The sequence below is a fragment of the Mixophyes fleayi genome, chromosome 1 (genome assembly GCF_038048845.1).
Source record: "Mixophyes fleayi isolate aMixFle1 chromosome 1, aMixFle1.hap1, whole genome shotgun sequence".
Classification (NCBI taxonomy): domain Eukaryota; kingdom Metazoa; phylum Chordata; class Amphibia; order Anura; family Limnodynastidae; genus Mixophyes; species Mixophyes fleayi.
The window spans coordinates 43,874,302-43,891,138 of NC_134402.1; the positions used below are offsets into that span (position 1 = coordinate 43,874,302).

The 16,837-nt window shown below is 39.7% G+C and overlaps 1 protein-coding gene across 4 annotated transcripts in view; it reads left to right on the forward strand.

The window, feature by feature from the left end:
* The window catches only part of CPEB2 (cytoplasmic polyadenylation element binding protein 2), a 69,641-nt gene that overhangs the window by 41,280 nt on the left and 11,524 nt on the right, over nt 1–16,837 (forward strand). For 2 of the 4 annotated variants that reach the window (XM_075194672.1, XM_075194673.1), the window contains exons 5-6: nt 5,118–5,141; nt 16,456–16,626. In XM_075194672.1, the coding sequence (XP_075050773.1) occupies nt 5,118–5,141; nt 16,456–16,626 (195 nt within the window). The remainder of the gene's footprint in view (nt 1–5,117; nt 5,142–16,455; nt 16,627–16,837) is intronic. The other 2 variants (XM_075194674.1, XM_075194675.1) reach the window with 1 other exon arrangement.

Genomic DNA, 16,837 nt, shown 5'->3' on the forward strand with positions numbered 1-16,837 from the left:
GGTGTTTATAGGGTTTTTGTTTTACAAGCTTCTTGTGTGCATTGACAGTGCTTGCGTGGCGTTCTAAATAAACACTGTAACATGATTGTGGGCATTTTTAGTTTAACACTCTCTCCAGTTAACTGGGATGGGGAAGCATATTTACAGTAATTAACATTTAAGAAACGAATACTGTGCAAAACTACATCTTGTGACACTGCAACTTTTATTTTGTGTCCTGTATTACTGAACACTGAATCCTGAATTGGTACAAACACTATAAAAATTTCTTACGTTTTCTTAATTCCTTTTTTTTTTATTAACTTATTTGGATTTGGAGAATCACATTGTTCATTTCCTAGGAATGATTAACACCGATAAGCCCTGCGATGATCTATGAATGAATTGATAGAAAAGGGATGTTGGTACAGTTCTCGTCTCTAAAATACTTTTCCAGATCTGGCATGAAATCTCCAATTAGCTCACCGAGTGTGTTAAGCAACTGGAATCTAACAGGCCTCCAGGGTAAAGTGGGATTAAAAACTTTTCCTCGCTTGTTCACCATATATCAGTCTCTACATCATTTTTGACCTAGCGGGATGTGGCTACTGTTTTGAAAGGGAACGACGTTATGTAATGGAGGGCAGCATTGAGTCCAGGCGATTTTCATGCAAATCGGCTAACTGCTGCGGTGCTCCAGCTTAATGGGTTAGTTCAACATTGTGGGTCAGTATGGCTATTTCTTTCTTTCAGTCCATCGACAGGACTAGTATTTCAAGATAAAACCCCCTCTGAATAGAACTAGACTTGTTTGCATCTAAAATAAATAAATAGGGAAAAACATTTATATCTGAATTTTGAATTCTTTCAAACAAATGGTACGCACGGGTGTGAGCCGTTTAAGGATGCAAAGAATCTGTCGTTTTCTAATGTGAGAAGAATTGAATGCGGGATTCATGCATTTGCAGTATTCTATTCCATCATCCATCCCTTCTTCCAGGGTTAAACTGACTTTTGTGATACATTCTCCCCCCAAGCAGATAAGGAAGTGTCCAGTACACATGTTGCCTTTCTTCTGGTAGTTTGTTGGAATATTCTACCATCTCTGTGTCTTTGCTATTCCGGGCTGGCTGGGTCATATGAATATAGGAGCGTTGTAAAATTATTTATAGTTGTATAGATATTCAAACATCTAATCATGTGCGCACTATATATTTTAATCTCGTTGCCTGAGCCCTTTCTTAAATTCTAAGACCTTTTTTCTGAACCAACCTCCAATTTGTTTCAACATATTTTACCATTGGTGATATAAGGACTATCCTAATATAATGCTATTGGCAAGCACTGTTTGGCAGGGGGGTAATCTTGCCAGGGCAAAGCCTGGTTCATTTTTAGCTGCCATGTTGAATCATGAAAATTGAGAGAGAGAAGCTCACATTTTATGTAGCTGAACCTAGTTCTTACTCTGTATTGATAACTACATAATACCACGTCTCTTGTCCTGTATGCTTAGATAACCAACTATATACGTGATTACTGTTTATAAGTGAACATTGCTTAAACTATGAACATTTTCTACATGTTCCTTGACATACTAGCCAATCCTCAATCAAACCACACCTGATATTTAGCATAACCACACCCAGACATTCATCAAGAACTCACTGTATAATGTTTAGTATAGAGTTGATCTGTTTTGATTTTTGCTTCATAAACAAATAATGAATGCTATGTTTTGCAGGATATAGGCCTCCATAAAGGCGATTAGTGATTAGACCTGTTCAGGGATGGTAGAGGGGGGAGTTATCGGTTTATCCACCAAGAGCCATGTTTGTGTTGAAGCTTTACGTTGTGGCTTCAACTAGTATCCCACATTTACATGGCATTTCAAAGCTTTTACTTTATGCTTGCTGATATGTAAAATACTTACACTCAACCATTTGACTGCCACACACTTTGGCAATCTGATTTGATCAATCTATTGTACAGATCTGAGCAGATTGCAGTTATGCAATACTATTGGCATATCATTTATATTGGTTGTTGGTGCAGTACTTCCAGTTCAAGCTTGGTTGAATGTTACTCACCGATCCAATTTTCCATCTTATCCTATTGGATATTCATTGTTTTAGGATGGGGCTACACACTATACAATGGTTGGCCAATTTGAACTGTCCTACACAATTAATTAATAAATCCACTCCTTCAGGGGCTCACTAAGTAAAAGGTCTAATTCCGTATTCACACTATTTTTTTATTTTTTTTGCTACAATCCTCTTAATTCAGAATAATTATTTATCATCACAGATTAATTGTCTTAACAAATGTGCTTTGACAGATATTGTCGCGGTCTTAAGTAATCCACCATTGACGCTAAATGGATACCTGGCAGTAGAAGTAGAAATACTAATCTGTAAATTAGAATGTATGATGTTTATAGAATTGTACAACTTTATTGGCTGTAGATTGCCCTTGCTATACATAAAGCAACAACTGAAGAATCCCTAAAGCTGCTGATATGTTTATGGTAAAGCTTTCCTTTTTAAATTATATTTACCAAACTAGCAATTTCTGTGAGATGGTATATATACGCACAAACGCACAGATACATAATTTTTTACGTCTTCCCTCATTCTTAAATGGAAATGGGCCACTCCCACATTCCATCCAAGCCACACCTCTTTCTGATGTGTGTAAAATCAGGACAGCTTGCAGGTCTGAAATTTGATTTCTCTTGTTCTCCAGGCTAGTTGACCCAGAACAGTTTTCAGATAGTCTGGGAGACAGTCTATAGAGAAATATATATAAAGCAAGAGCAGCATGCAGCCAGTAGTGTGGAAAATGCTTAGAAAGACGTAAAATTAGGTATTTCATTCTGAAAATACCTCTAGACTTGACATCCATGGGTTATATTGTAAACAGGGCTCTCTCCAGCTAGTATTCCTCTATTGTTCTTGTTTAGAACTACTTTATAAAAAATAAAAAATCCAATTTACCTCAAAGAGCCCTGTACAGTTTTTATTTTTGTTTTCGGTAGGCATATATTATTGCCACGCTGCTTTCTCTGTGAATTTCTCCATTTGTTTGGATTGGAGAGCGCAGTGTGTTAGTAGAATTGAAAGCCTGACTATTCAGAAATCATCGTTGAATAGGCTGCTTTGGCATGCGTTAGTCCCGCTATGTGATTATCCACTTACTTCCTGTCAGCATCACCTGATCCTCTGTGCCTTTGTGGAAACCGAGTCTAATGCATCTGTGTGACTGAGGTGCACACACTGCCAATATATGTTCTTTTATTCTTGCATCTTGTGATTTGCTCCCCAGGAAACGGTACTGTAGATATTTTTAGAACGTTGATGGTATAAGAAACAGCACGCGAATGAATGTGCAAGGCAAGCTAATTTGAGATGACTAGCATGTGACCTAAGAGGGGTATTTGTCATTTATTACATAATAAAATATTTATTGCTTGTTTTGTAACCATATGATCAGTCAGCAGAAACACTCTAAGGGTCACTTAAACATCTATTTAGTAAAATAATTATCAGTAGACCGCCATACCCATAATGCAGGGTGCACAGGAAAAAAGAAACCATTGCAACAACACTGCTACAACTGGTCTGTAATTGCATATGTTTTCTGTGCGATGGGTTTCAGAAATGTACCCCAGCAGCGACTATCAACACCAGATAAATTGCATCCTCCAGTTTGGCCAAAACAGCAACAGAGGACAGATATGCCAAATGGACCAGTTTATAGTATAGGCTATGTGCACATATGGGTGTCTTTATTTCCCTCTCTCCTGAGAAGGGTACTTACAGATCATTATGGAGCAATGTGATTGTGCTCACGGATTCTCGCAGAAGCTGGGACTGTGGTAAAAACATGTTCGACTTCCCCTGTGCCCACTTTGTCATACGCTTCTCCAAGTGCCCTGGTGTATATACACTCCATAAGATGAATGATCTGTATGAGAGTATCGGTCTACCGTCTATTCCCCTGTTTAAAAGTGGAACACAGGGAAGATGGAAATAAAATTTGCAGTGTGCACATGGCTTAAATCCTAGCTCTGCAGGCATGCACCAATAGATCGGGGGTCCCTCTAACACAGAGAGCTGTCTAGTTTCCAATACACTTGTGCATACGTCCCCAAAACAAGCCCCATGTTTGCTTAGTGGTTGCATAAATGAGTCTCTTTTTTTTTTTTTTTTGTTTTTTTTTTTTTTTTTTTTGTTTTCCTTCTGATTTTAGATGAAGATTTGTTTTATTGCTACAAGGGGGCTTTTGTTGAGTTGACAAAGGAAAAAAGTCTTTCTGCCAGTCTTGTTCAGCTGATGAAGGTCAAACATTACAACTCGTGTATTGTATGGAACAAATGAACAAAATGTTCCTGGGCGCATGTGACTTTTTTTTATTATTTTTAACTGGACTCTCAGTTTTTAGGATGAAGGGTCCCTAGAAGTGTATTTAATACTGCATGAAAGAAAGTTCATCAATGAACGAAGACTAAATTGTGCAATCGCTTGTCAGTGGATTCAATTCCCTTCTTGGTCTCTCATACTTAAAAGTCTTGTTCTGAAAATGTCCTTTTAGGATTTTTCACTTTAAAACTAGAACAACTCCTTGATACACATTGAGCGCTTTTGACAGATTTAAGTCAATAATTAATTTTAGAAAGAGCAATGAATTAACTAGAGTGACATGAATAATTTCTGCCAGTGCTCACATGATTTACTGTAGATGTACTAAAGCTCAACTGGACTATGCAATGTAACCTAATTTATACGTTTGTGTGTGTATATGTATAAATTATTTTTTGTAAATCTTATGGGCCTTCTATGTATTAGTTTATATACATATAGAGGTATACAACTATGACACACTGCTCCCAGAGTCTAAATTGTATTCCCTTTATTTGTAAAACAAGAACATTTTGATTATCTGATCAGTAACTGGGAGGAAATAACTGGCTTTTCTAAACCGCACCATACATCGCCAGTATTGGGTCATTTATCTTGTCTCTGGTAAGGGTATCTTGTACTGAAGGTTGTATGAGGTTGATAGTGGCATATTAGTTTTAATTTATATTTAAGTGATTCTATGATACATTGACAATGTTGTCCTTTGTTTACATGCAGCAAGGAGTTATGGGAGAAGACGAGGTAATATATTTATCTATTTATTACTAAAGTCAAATTAACAATTGTTTCTGATCAGTCCTGATTTGCCCTTCAACTTTTCTCAATCAAAATTTGTGGAAAAATGTAATTTATAATTGAGATGCTTTTATTAACACATCTGCTGGTTACTAATAGAATGCTTTGTATATTCTGTTAATGATGTTGCTGGGTGATACTAGTTCTGGTTATTGCAGATAATTTTCATATTCACCCTTCTGAAAACACAATGTGGGCCCCCTTTAAAGGGGCAAAGGACATTGTCCACTATTCCTTTGCCTAAACATTGCCAACCATGCTGAAGCAATTGTAATGTAAACTGTAGTCTGATTGCTCCCTAGCTATGCCTGATAATACATACATTGGCACATAATATTTTTTTTTGGTGTTGTAACATTCACACACTCTGATCACAACCTCCTTTCCTTCGGCCTCGCCTTGGATCATGCCCTTCCCCCTTCCCCCTGCACCCACATACACACGTACACAACCAAACCGAAGTACTCTTAACCCAATCCACTTCTCATTTTCACTAAAACAACTATTTTCTCCGACTGTATTGTCTAATCAGGCTGTCTCTTTCTACAACAAAACAATCAACTCATCCCTAGACAATGCAGCTCCAGCTACCACATATAGTCTCCCATGATCCAAACCCTAACCATGGCACAGACCTTCTACCTGTAAAAAGTGCTCCCGAACTGCAGAGTGGCACTGGAGGAAATCTCATTCCCATCCAGTGTTATGCTTCCACTACTTCCTAACTGTCTTCACCTACACTCCCCAATCCACCCTCAGTCATTCTCTCTAGTAACTGAAGACAGTCTCTGCACTCATCTCATCATCTCGTCCTAAAACCTGTCCCTTTGACCCTTTTCCCTCCCAACTTTTCTGTTCCCTCTCCCCCACAATGCATGCCCACCTCTAACTCACCTCTTCAACCTGTCTCTCTCTACTGGCACATTTACACCCTCCATTAAACATGCTCTCATTTAATCAGTTCTAAAGAAACCATCTCTTAATCCAGTCTCTCTCCCCCCTATTTCCCTCCTTCTCGTTGCCTCCAAACTACTTGAGCAATTAGTGTATAAAGCCCTCTCCCTCTCCCCATTTTTGACTCTCTGCAATCAGGTCTCCTCCCCCAATATTCCACTGAAACTGCTCTCACAAGAGTGATCGAAGATGTACTTACTGCAAAGTCTAAGGGTTATTTCCCCATACACATTCTCCTGGACCGTTCTGCTGCTTTTGACACTGATCACCCTCGTCTCCTGCACACACTTCACTCCATTGGCTTTTGTGATCGTTCTTTCCTGGTTCACTTCCTACCAAGTGAACCGCTCCTTTAGTGTTTCTACCTCTGGCACATCCTTTGCTCCACTCCCACTATCTGTTGGGGTCCCACAAGGCTATGTTCTTGGGCCTTTTACTTTTTTTTCATTGTAGACCTCTTCTCTTGGGCCACTAACTAGCTCATTTGGCCTCCAGTACCACCTCTACGCTGATCTATATCTCTTCCCCTGACCTCTCCCCTTCTGTACTATCTTGTGTAACCAACTGTCTTTTTTCAGACTTTCCCATAGCCTTCAAATCTTTAGACGCTCTCTGAAAACCCATCTTTTTTACTTATTTGTTTAGAGGTTACCTTATCTCTGATAACAATTCACATTAAGGCACCCTCACAACTGTCCCAATCTCCACTCTGATCCACACTCGCTGTTCTTGCTTCAGTTGTGCCCTCTTCCACTTAGAATGTGAACTCTCTAATGTGCAGGGTCCTTCATACCCTTTGTTTTCATGTCTGCATTTATTTTGTCTGCCTTGTTTGTCCCTGTTTTATGTATGTTCCGGTATCCTTTCCGTACTACGCTGTGGAGCCGTACAAATCTACAATATTATTATTGATGTTATTGATATTATTTTTATCAACATTGTAATACTGGTGGAGGGCCAACCTTATTTGTTTTATGACACTTAATCAGAGAGACTGAAGATGACCATGTAGCTGTAGCCCCAATTTGGGCTTTGCAAATCTTCAGCAAGTAGTTACACCAATTAGAACATTACAGTGAAACTATTCCTAAGAAATAATATTGTAAAAAAACTGAAATACACATGTAAAAACCGAAATATTTCACTTTGTATGTAACTTTGCCTGGTACAATTTATTTTGTTTAAAATCATTCTGAGAATCAGAAGATCCTTTCAGTGTTCAGTAGACTAACCAACAGCAAGTGTTGTGCCTCTTATAGACGTCCCCCCCCCTCCCCCCATAAAGCTCTGCACCCTTCGGTGTTGGCATGATTGTTAGGTCTCAGAACTTCTGCTAGCCTAGTACAAGTTTTGAGATATAGGTGACATTGCATCCCGAATTGTATCCGCTCAAGACAGTGTCACGATTGGTGGGTGCATCCAGTCATGGAACTCAGTCCTGCCACTAGTGGGTAGGCATGTGTCTGATCGAGGAATGTAAGCAGGCAACCAGTTATTTCTCATTTCCTCTTTAATATAAATCTATCTGGTAGCTGGTATCCGATTATTGTGCTCCCTATGCCTTTAATCCAGCATAGTTTCCAGTTTGGCCTCCCATGCACGAATTTGGCTTGTCTGACTACCATTTATGGTTTGATGTTTGAGGATTAGTCCCTGATTTATTTATTTTTTTTATTATCTGGGTACCATGGATAGAGAATATTTTACAATTTTATATAATGAAGTGTCTTAGAGGATTCATATTCTGACCCCTTATTCTGAAAACAACCTCTAGATTTGATGTACTCTCACTAGTTTAGCATTAAAACGTGTCAACCTCATCACATTTTTGTCACTATCCACCGTTACATATACACGCAGCTAGAAAATGTAAAACGACATGCCAGGATTTGATTAAGTGCATTATACTGAAGCATGAATAGAAATTGTGAAGTCATCCAGAGATTATGAACAGTGAGCGACTATGTTGAAATACTTTGGGCACTAATAAGTGCAGTGACCTTTGGAAACCAGCTCTCACAATAAACACTCTGTAATAATTACAGTCATTGCTGTAGGCCCATGGTCAATACACACTTAAGGCTGTGTGGTGTTGTTGAGAGGTCACATGAGCTGATTAAATTCTTCTATTGAAGATCTGAGCCTGTTAGGTGGCCGGGGCACACTGTGCTTGTGGCATCCACGTCACAGCCTTGCTGGGTGAGGCTTCTGCTAAATCATTTACAGGCAAGGATGTGAAGTCTTCCAAGAAATCTTTAGTAAACGTCACTTTTGCTAATGAAGTAATGATTAGATTTATGGATTTCTGTTTCCGATTCTTTATTCTCTAAGTAAATTATATATTTAAAACTAATAATTAATAAACATATAGGTGTTTGTATTGTCTTATTTAAATATTTGCATAATCAGGAAAGTTTTATAATTATGCATGATGTTGAGAACGACCCATACTATATTGGTTATTGGTGCTACCTCGAAATAGTATTATCGCACCTTTAGGATAATCGTATTACCATTACATTACCATGGATCTTTTCTGTGTACATGGTGAGCTGACTTACCTTGGCTCTAAGAAGACTGTCTGGCCGTTTGGTGTGCATGGCCTGTGGGAACACTTGAAACCTCAAGAAATCCTTATTTGCACAAACAGAAGCAACACAACATTTCCTGGACAAATGCTGCACGTTCGTCTTCCTGCCGGGCCAGGTTGTGTTGCAAGGCTGAGGTTTTAGGCCAGTGTTGGCTAACCTGTGGCACTCCAGGTGTTGTGAAACTACAAGTCCCAGCATGCTTTGCCAATATATAGCCGCTTATTGCCGGAAGGGTATGCTGGGACTTGTAGTTTCACAACACCTGGAGTGCCACAGGTTAGCCAAGCCTGTTTTAGGCCATATGGCCGATGAGGGTGGGGGATTGAACACAAATATTTATATGGATTCCACTGGCTTCAGGGTCTGAAGCACAGCAAACTACACAGCAAAAAACAAAAAAAATTGTAATCCCAGCTTTGCATCAGAGACCTTCCTAGGTATCCCCAGTTCACTTTACGTTACAAATTATAAGGCCCTGAATAAGCCTGTTCCTCAGGTTTTATATAGCAGTTTACCATTTCTAATTGATCAATTACCAAGTCAGGACCAAGGAAATCCTGAACCGGATTGTTTGCTGGAGCCTTGGCCGGAAGGAAGAACAGCAAACCCTTTATTCTGAATACTCCACCTCAGGGTTCTATAACAGTATATTTTATCATATTAGATGATTATAGGATTGTACCTAGGTTCCGTGATGGTGCTGGCGAGTTGGTTTGCATAGCTCTCCTCCATTGGTAAAGCTTCCATTTTTTTTTCTCATTTTCCCGTAATCCCTCTCACCTCAAGCAGATTTATTGAGAATTGTGCATTATTTTGCGTTTTCCATTTTGCTTTAAAAAACCTTTACAGTAGTGTAGTAAATTCTATCTAATCTAATGCATATATTTCTCTGCTCATAAAGATTGGAGTGCCAGCTATATATATTAATAAGACTTTAAGCTGATCACACACTTTACAATCGGATCCCTTTTATACCTATTGTTGTGGTTTGTTTTTTTTTACCAGATTGTTAAAGCATTCATACGTGTCTGTGACAATATATCCAATACTTTCAAATTTCAATGGCATCATATCAATAATCTGACCAGATATATATTAAATTCAATAATTTTGGGTGAAATGTGTTGATGTTAACTGTACGATTACGCATGCACTGAAAATGTGTTTCTGCTGTTACTGGTCATAATTGTAATGTGTGTAAAAACAGTCACAAACTCTTACAATGTTATTCTTACCACCGCTCCATATCTGCTACACTACTTTGCAAATCCCTACACTGGCTCCCTGTGTCTTTCAGAATCAAGTTCAAATTGCTCACCCTTACCTACAAAGCCCTCAACACTACCCCTGCATACATCTGTAATCTCCTACCAAAATACTCTCCTTCTCGCTGTCTTAGATCTACTTCTGACCTTCGCCTTGTCTCGTCTCTGGTAACCACCTCTCATTTCACCTACAAGACTTCTCCCGTGGTGCTCCCCACTTATGGAATTCCCTACCACGCTCAATCAAACTTTCCCACAGCCTTCACAACTGTCCCAATCTCTACTCTGAGCCACACTCGCTCCTCTTGTTTCAGCTGTGCCCTCTTTCACTTAGAATGTAAGCTCTCTAATAAGCAGGGTCCTCCATACCCTTTGTTTTCATGTCTGCCTTTATTTTGTATGTCTTGTACGTCCTTGTTTTATGTATGTCCTGTGTTCCCTACTGTATGGTGCTGCACCTTACAAATCTATGATAATTATGATGAAACCACATGGATTGTAATGCATGCTTCAGTTGTATGTGATTCCACAGAAATGCAGTAGTTCAAGTGTGGCCACCTTCAAACATCCCCTCTGGTTGGCAGATCTAGCTTGGAAAACATGCAAGTCAATCCAACATGCAAGTCAATCCAACAATTTAAGAGTGTAATCATATTATTTATGGGGAGGGGAAAGAACTCCATACTTTTATAAATGGAGCTTTGTAACTTGTTTCCTGCTTTCTTGTATAGAACTAAGCATATATTAAAAAAAAAAAAAGTTTCTAAGCTACAGGTGAGCTGGGAGACTTTTTAGATAACTTGCATCAAGTGGTTTTAAAAATATTGTAGTCTGGGCTCTTCCCCTCTCCTTCTCCTATTTACTGATATAATTGGAGGCAGGATTATTGATGGTCTTTTAATTAATTGAAAAACTGTGTCTGCACATTACAGAATAACCCTTAATGCTACAGGGAAACTGTTACTGTTGATGTCATTGGACCATAAGGCAGCAGATACATGATAAACACATACTCATGTAAATATATGAATTTTTTAAAAAAGTGAATGTTCCTTTTTAAATAGTATATTTTCAGTACAGCACTAACTATTTATCAACATTGCACACAGAAATGGTACAAATGAACTATATTTATTCAGGACAGACTTCCTACTGCAAATGTCTGCAGGAAATTAATTTGTTCAGCGCTTGCAGTAGCTGTCAAACGTTTATTCATTAAATACAATTGTGGTAGAACAGTTAATGCAAATGACTATAGATAGACAGAGAAACAGAGTTTTTGATCCTGACGTATGTTTGGTTTTATTCTCCCTTCAAAATGTCTTGAGGTTTCTTCTCCTAGTAAACACTTGTGTCAAGAGCATAATTATTGTTGCGAAATCTTACAAAGGAAACCTTAACCTTTTGTGTAACTGTAACCGATAGAATGTGACACTTATGTTGTATTTGGCTGAATGCTATCCATGGTTCCAAGCCCACTGGTCAGCCTATGATTACTTAAGCAAGTTTGATCTGGTCATCGGTCAGTGACTGAAAAGATGGGGATAGACAGCCAGATTGTTACGTGTGTGTGACCAGCATAAGCAAATGTTGCCTTTAAGATCATTGTTCTTGTAATCCATACCAATAAATCGGTTGTTTGCGTTCATTATCTGACTTGGACCTTGCTGGTCTTACTGCACATTCTGTAAATCACACAGACAGTGGTGTCCTGACTAGAAGTAGTACGCGTGACAACAGAGAAGGGGCCACGTTAATGTGAATGGGCAAAAGAGTAAAAGGACAGTTGTCAGCGCTTATCCTTAACACATCACATCTGTGTGTATCTTGCAACATGCAAACATGAGGTTTTGGTTCATATTTTGATAAAACCTTTAAGCCTGCATCCCAGCGTCAAGGGCACCTCATTATATGCAGGTCCTATATTGACCTATATGCTTTAATCACCCTTGAAATGCAATTTAAAAAAGCAGTAGCTGTCCAATGTGTTCCCAAGCAGAATACTTGTGTCTGGCCACTCAAAAGAAATGGGATCCAGGAAGTAGTGGGATTACGGGCAAAACTGGACAGAGACCCTGGAAAAGATCAGGGTAAATCAAAAAGGAAAAAGACAAATTCTGAGCAAACAGGCTACAACAGGATAGTTTAATCAAAAACCTGTTAGAAAGGAGTAAAAGACAATGGAAAATAGAAACTATATAAAGTTCTATTACTTTTGTGTCTAGTAACTAAACGAGGACTAAAGCTGGGTACACACTACACTGTTTTCGTCCAATAATTGGCTCAAACAGTCGACATACGACCGCTCGTTCAAAAGTCGGGTCAGTGCGATGGTCGAAAGTCTGCCCAAATGGACGATTATCGCCTTATTTGGTTGGTCGTACCGTTTAATATTCGTTCCAATCTCGTTTCCACTGTGTAGTGTGTATAAACTTCCGACCGATCCACAACAGTGAGTACGAAATTAGTCATTGCTCACGACAACATGGCTGTAAAAAGTCGCTAAAGGGATGTCTGCTCTTTTCTTTATCGTCCTAAACAAGGCTAATGTGTATGCAGCCCGTGGACCGAGCGATCGGACCATCGATCGCATGTAAAATTGCTCGGCATAAAAAGTTGGTCGAAATTTCTGTAGTGTGTACCCAGCTTAAGTCTATATGTTGTAGTGCAAATTACCTGTCTGCTAAGTTTTATTTATCTATTAACTAACACACTATTAACGAACACAGCCTTAAAATGCAAGCTAGACTACTTGTTGGCTGAAAGAGCGTTAAAGATAAGTAGATTTTAAAGTATTGCAAAATAAACAAAGAAACTTTTTTAAAGTACAGGATTAACTAATTGTCTACATCCCCTCCAGAAAAGGACAGAGGTCCGCTAAAATACTTCTCCCTCAGGACTTGTTATATCACTACAGTAGTGTATCACAGAGTGGACATAATGCCTGTCTTTATATTCAGGCAGTATCAGTTGAAGCTGGCTTACCCCGTTGAATAATAATAAAGCGCCCTTATTAATCCATTGAGAAATGCTTTATAAAAACACAGGGGACCCTGAGGTTTCTCCGAACATGATCGTGTCCTAGCTTTGTACATTCCCTGGTTATTACGACACAACTTTATCCTTGTAAAACCAAGAGATGAAGCTCGCTATACTTGCTATGTTTTATCATGACGTACTCACAGACCAGTTCATGACCTCTGCCGTAGTATAGTTCAGCAGACCACAGAATGTTTGATATTTTGGCGTTGTCATTCCAGTCTTTATGTGTACTACACCTTCTGGGTTATAGATTTAGCAGAACATGCTTTTCAGGCATTAGACATTTGCTAAGGAAGAAATTCTTATCCCGCAGCCTTCAGTGCAGCTGGTGACTTGTTCAGTCAGAATGTGCATTCTAGGGTCAGATCTCTGAAATTCTAGCCCCATCTGCTGCTGTTAAAGCTTCCAGACAAATGGCTTTATAGAAACTTGTTTCAGGTTAAGATGTGTGTAGTGCTTCGGATTCCTCTCTCTGAACTTTTTCTACTGACAGGCAAACCTCTCAAACAGTATAGGACAAACTGTTGCTAATACACGGTAAGGGACACTTCTGAAAACTGGTGCACGTGAAAGACGTACTGTAACCCACAGCAACCAGTCTCATTGTAAAGACCCTTTTTCCATTGAAGTGTGTGTCTTTAGTACGCAATTTCTCTTTAATTGAGGGGTTCAAATTTTCCTGACTGTCTGGAGATGCACAGAACAATGCACATACCAGTATTAGTATTCAAAGGCTCCAGTGAAATATTACAGTGATGGAGATATCGTCACCTCTGTCATGCCTAAGAATAGCCACGTTTGTATACACTAGGGATGGGCAGCACGGTGGCTAAGTGGTTAGCACTTCTGCCTTACAGCACTGGGGTCATGAGTTAAATTCCCGACCATGGCCTTATCTGTTAGGAGTTTGTATGTTCTCCCCGTGTTTGCGTGGGTTTCCGCCGGGTGCTCCGGTTTCCTCCCACACTCCAAAAACATACTAGTAGGTTAATTGGCTGCTAACAAATTGACCATAGTCTGTGTCTGTGTGTGTTTGTTAGGGAATTTAGACTGTAAGCCCCAATGGGGCAGGGACTGATGTGAATGAGTTCTCTGTACAGCGCTGCGGAATCAGTGGCGCTATATAAATTGATGATGATGATGAATGATCTGTGAAGGGAGTGCTCCATTGTCCTGTTTTTATGTAAATAATTAGGCATAAATATTGTTTGTATGTGTGAGGATTGTTTTGCTTGTTTTGTTCTTACTCAGTGTTTCTATATAATTTGCATTTTCAAAGTGCAAAATAGCCAATGTGCTGCCCAAATTGCAGTTTGGTAATGCCGTGCACCTACATTATACCTGCTGATGAGAGAAGTGAGAGTGTTGAGGTAAAGGGGGGGATAGGGCACAATGTTTGGGGACGTTCCTTTCTGTGCAGAGTGTAATACAGCCAGTTCCACCTTGTAATAGGACTTTATATTGCAGTCTTTGGGTCTTGTCCTATTCTTTTAATGTGTCTTCCAGGTAGTTGCACTTTGGCAGAGAAGTGGGTTTATAAGGGCACTTTAGTAAAACAAAGCTTTATGCACACACAAGTGACGCATATTTTAAAGACCGCTCTAATGTCCCCTCACGGTTAATTTAAGCCATACATCAGGATAAATCGAGCACACAAACTGAAAATATGTATTTCATTATAGGAGTGGTTCTAAATTTGTAGGAGGTTGGACTTTTGATGTGACCGTAGCACTTTTGCACAGATCTCTCCACCTCTGCGCACCTATGTGCACTTTTAGTTTCGGAAAACTCCTCCCTAGAGATGAGTAGACCTCACATACAATGTGCGTCGACACTTACCGCTATAGTGTGCTGCCAGGTGGCACGGAGGTTAGCATTGTTACCTCACAGCACTGGGGTTATGTGTTAGCATGTTCTCCCTGTGTTGGCATGGGTCTCCTGTGTGCTCTAGTTTCCTCCCACACTCCAAAGACATACTTGTAGATTGTCTGCTAAAGAAATGATCGTGTGTGTGTGTGTGTCCTGGTGGAAGAAAATATAGATTGGAAGCTCCGCTGGGGCAGGGAGTGAATGATTAAATATAAAACGTAAAGTGCTGCGTAATATGTAGGCTATATATAAATAACTGTTAATAATAAATAGTAAACTCATTCTGAACTACTTTTTCTAACAATTCTAACAACCACTCTGGGAGATCCTGGAGGGAGGGTCTGTGTCATCTTTGGGGGTGGGGGGGGGAAGGGGGCATGATGCTGCTGCAATTCCGTTCATTGGCCCACCCCCTGTGATTGTGTCATTGCCACGTGGGGTGCAGGGCACAAAATTACGCTATTTGACATTTCAGTCTATCGATTTAATTCAGTGGCAGAACTACTATTGGTGCATAGGGGCCCATGAAGATGCAGAGGGTCTGGGGCCCCGGTTCCCGCCTCCCTGCATCGGGGCCCACAGCTCGCTAGTTCCGCCTCTGATTTAACTAGAAGCCAGTGACCTCACTGAGTCAGTAATGTCGCTAGGTGTGGTGCATTGATAGGCTGCGCTCTCATTGATGGTGTTTCAGCACTGTGTGTAGGCAGTACGTACACTTTAAATGACAAACGCCTTTGCAGGACTTTCCTTGTAAGCAGATTCCTTGACATAAAATGGGCATTGTGTTATTTATCAAAATGTAATTTCTCTCTCAATCAGGCAATTCACATCAACATCCCAGCATCTCATTGTGTTTAATGTCTTGTTAAAATGAAGTCTCTGCATTTATTATAATGCTGACTGCTTCAACTCTGCACCATTTTGAAGATTTGATTTATGGCCGCCTTTTGTATTAAAAGTGTCCCTCCTGATTTAGTATAATGGAGTTTTCAGGTGAAATGTAATTGAAAGCCATAAAACTGGGTTCTGCAGTTGCATTTTCATCAGTGGTTCATTAACCTTATCATGGAGCAGCCTGTAAAGTATTACTGATTCCAGCACCCGTGTGTGAAGAAAGCCCCTTTCTTGCTGGCGTTAACGTCCGCACTGTACGAGTAGATGCAGATGTACTGTGGAATAGATTAGTGGTTTCTACACATGTTTTTAATTATTGTTTTATACAGACCAACCAGATTGTTTTATACACTAGAGAAATTGGTAGAGATGAATGAACCATTAGCTCATTCAGGAGATTACTGTATTAAGGTGCCTTTGACCATGGTCTGAGTACCTTATTGTTGTTCGTCTCCTGCTATTCTATGTGCACCCTGTTTAGCAGTATTTGGGAATAAGACAACCTGTAGTAAATCGGATTATCCTGAGCATTAGATAGCGGAAGGAGCAGGAACAGCTGTAACTTCACATTTAATTTGATTTCCTGTTTCTAAGCATGTTCCTGATGTGTCATCCCCATAACTATTTTCTCCTTGTTCATTACAGGTCGCTCTTCTCTGTTCCCAATAGACGACGGCTTGCTGGACGATGGGCACAACGACCAAGTCGGCGTCTTGAATTCTCCCAATTGCTATTCTGGGCATCAGAATGGCGAGAGGATTGAGCGCTTTTCAAGAAAGGTGTTTGTCGGGGGTCTTCCACCCGATATAGATGAAGGTGAGATGCCAGCCCATAATTACAGGGTACTGATTTGGTCCATCGGGGGAACTATAAAACAAATCTGGAGGTAAATATTGGAAGGGAGTAAGCTGATAAAGAACTGAGAATCATTAGATCTGTCACTGGAGAGAAGAGGAAGAATCAAATGTCTGATATCTGAGTTATTCACAAGCAAGCCGATCATTTAGCAATACAGATGATTAAATCT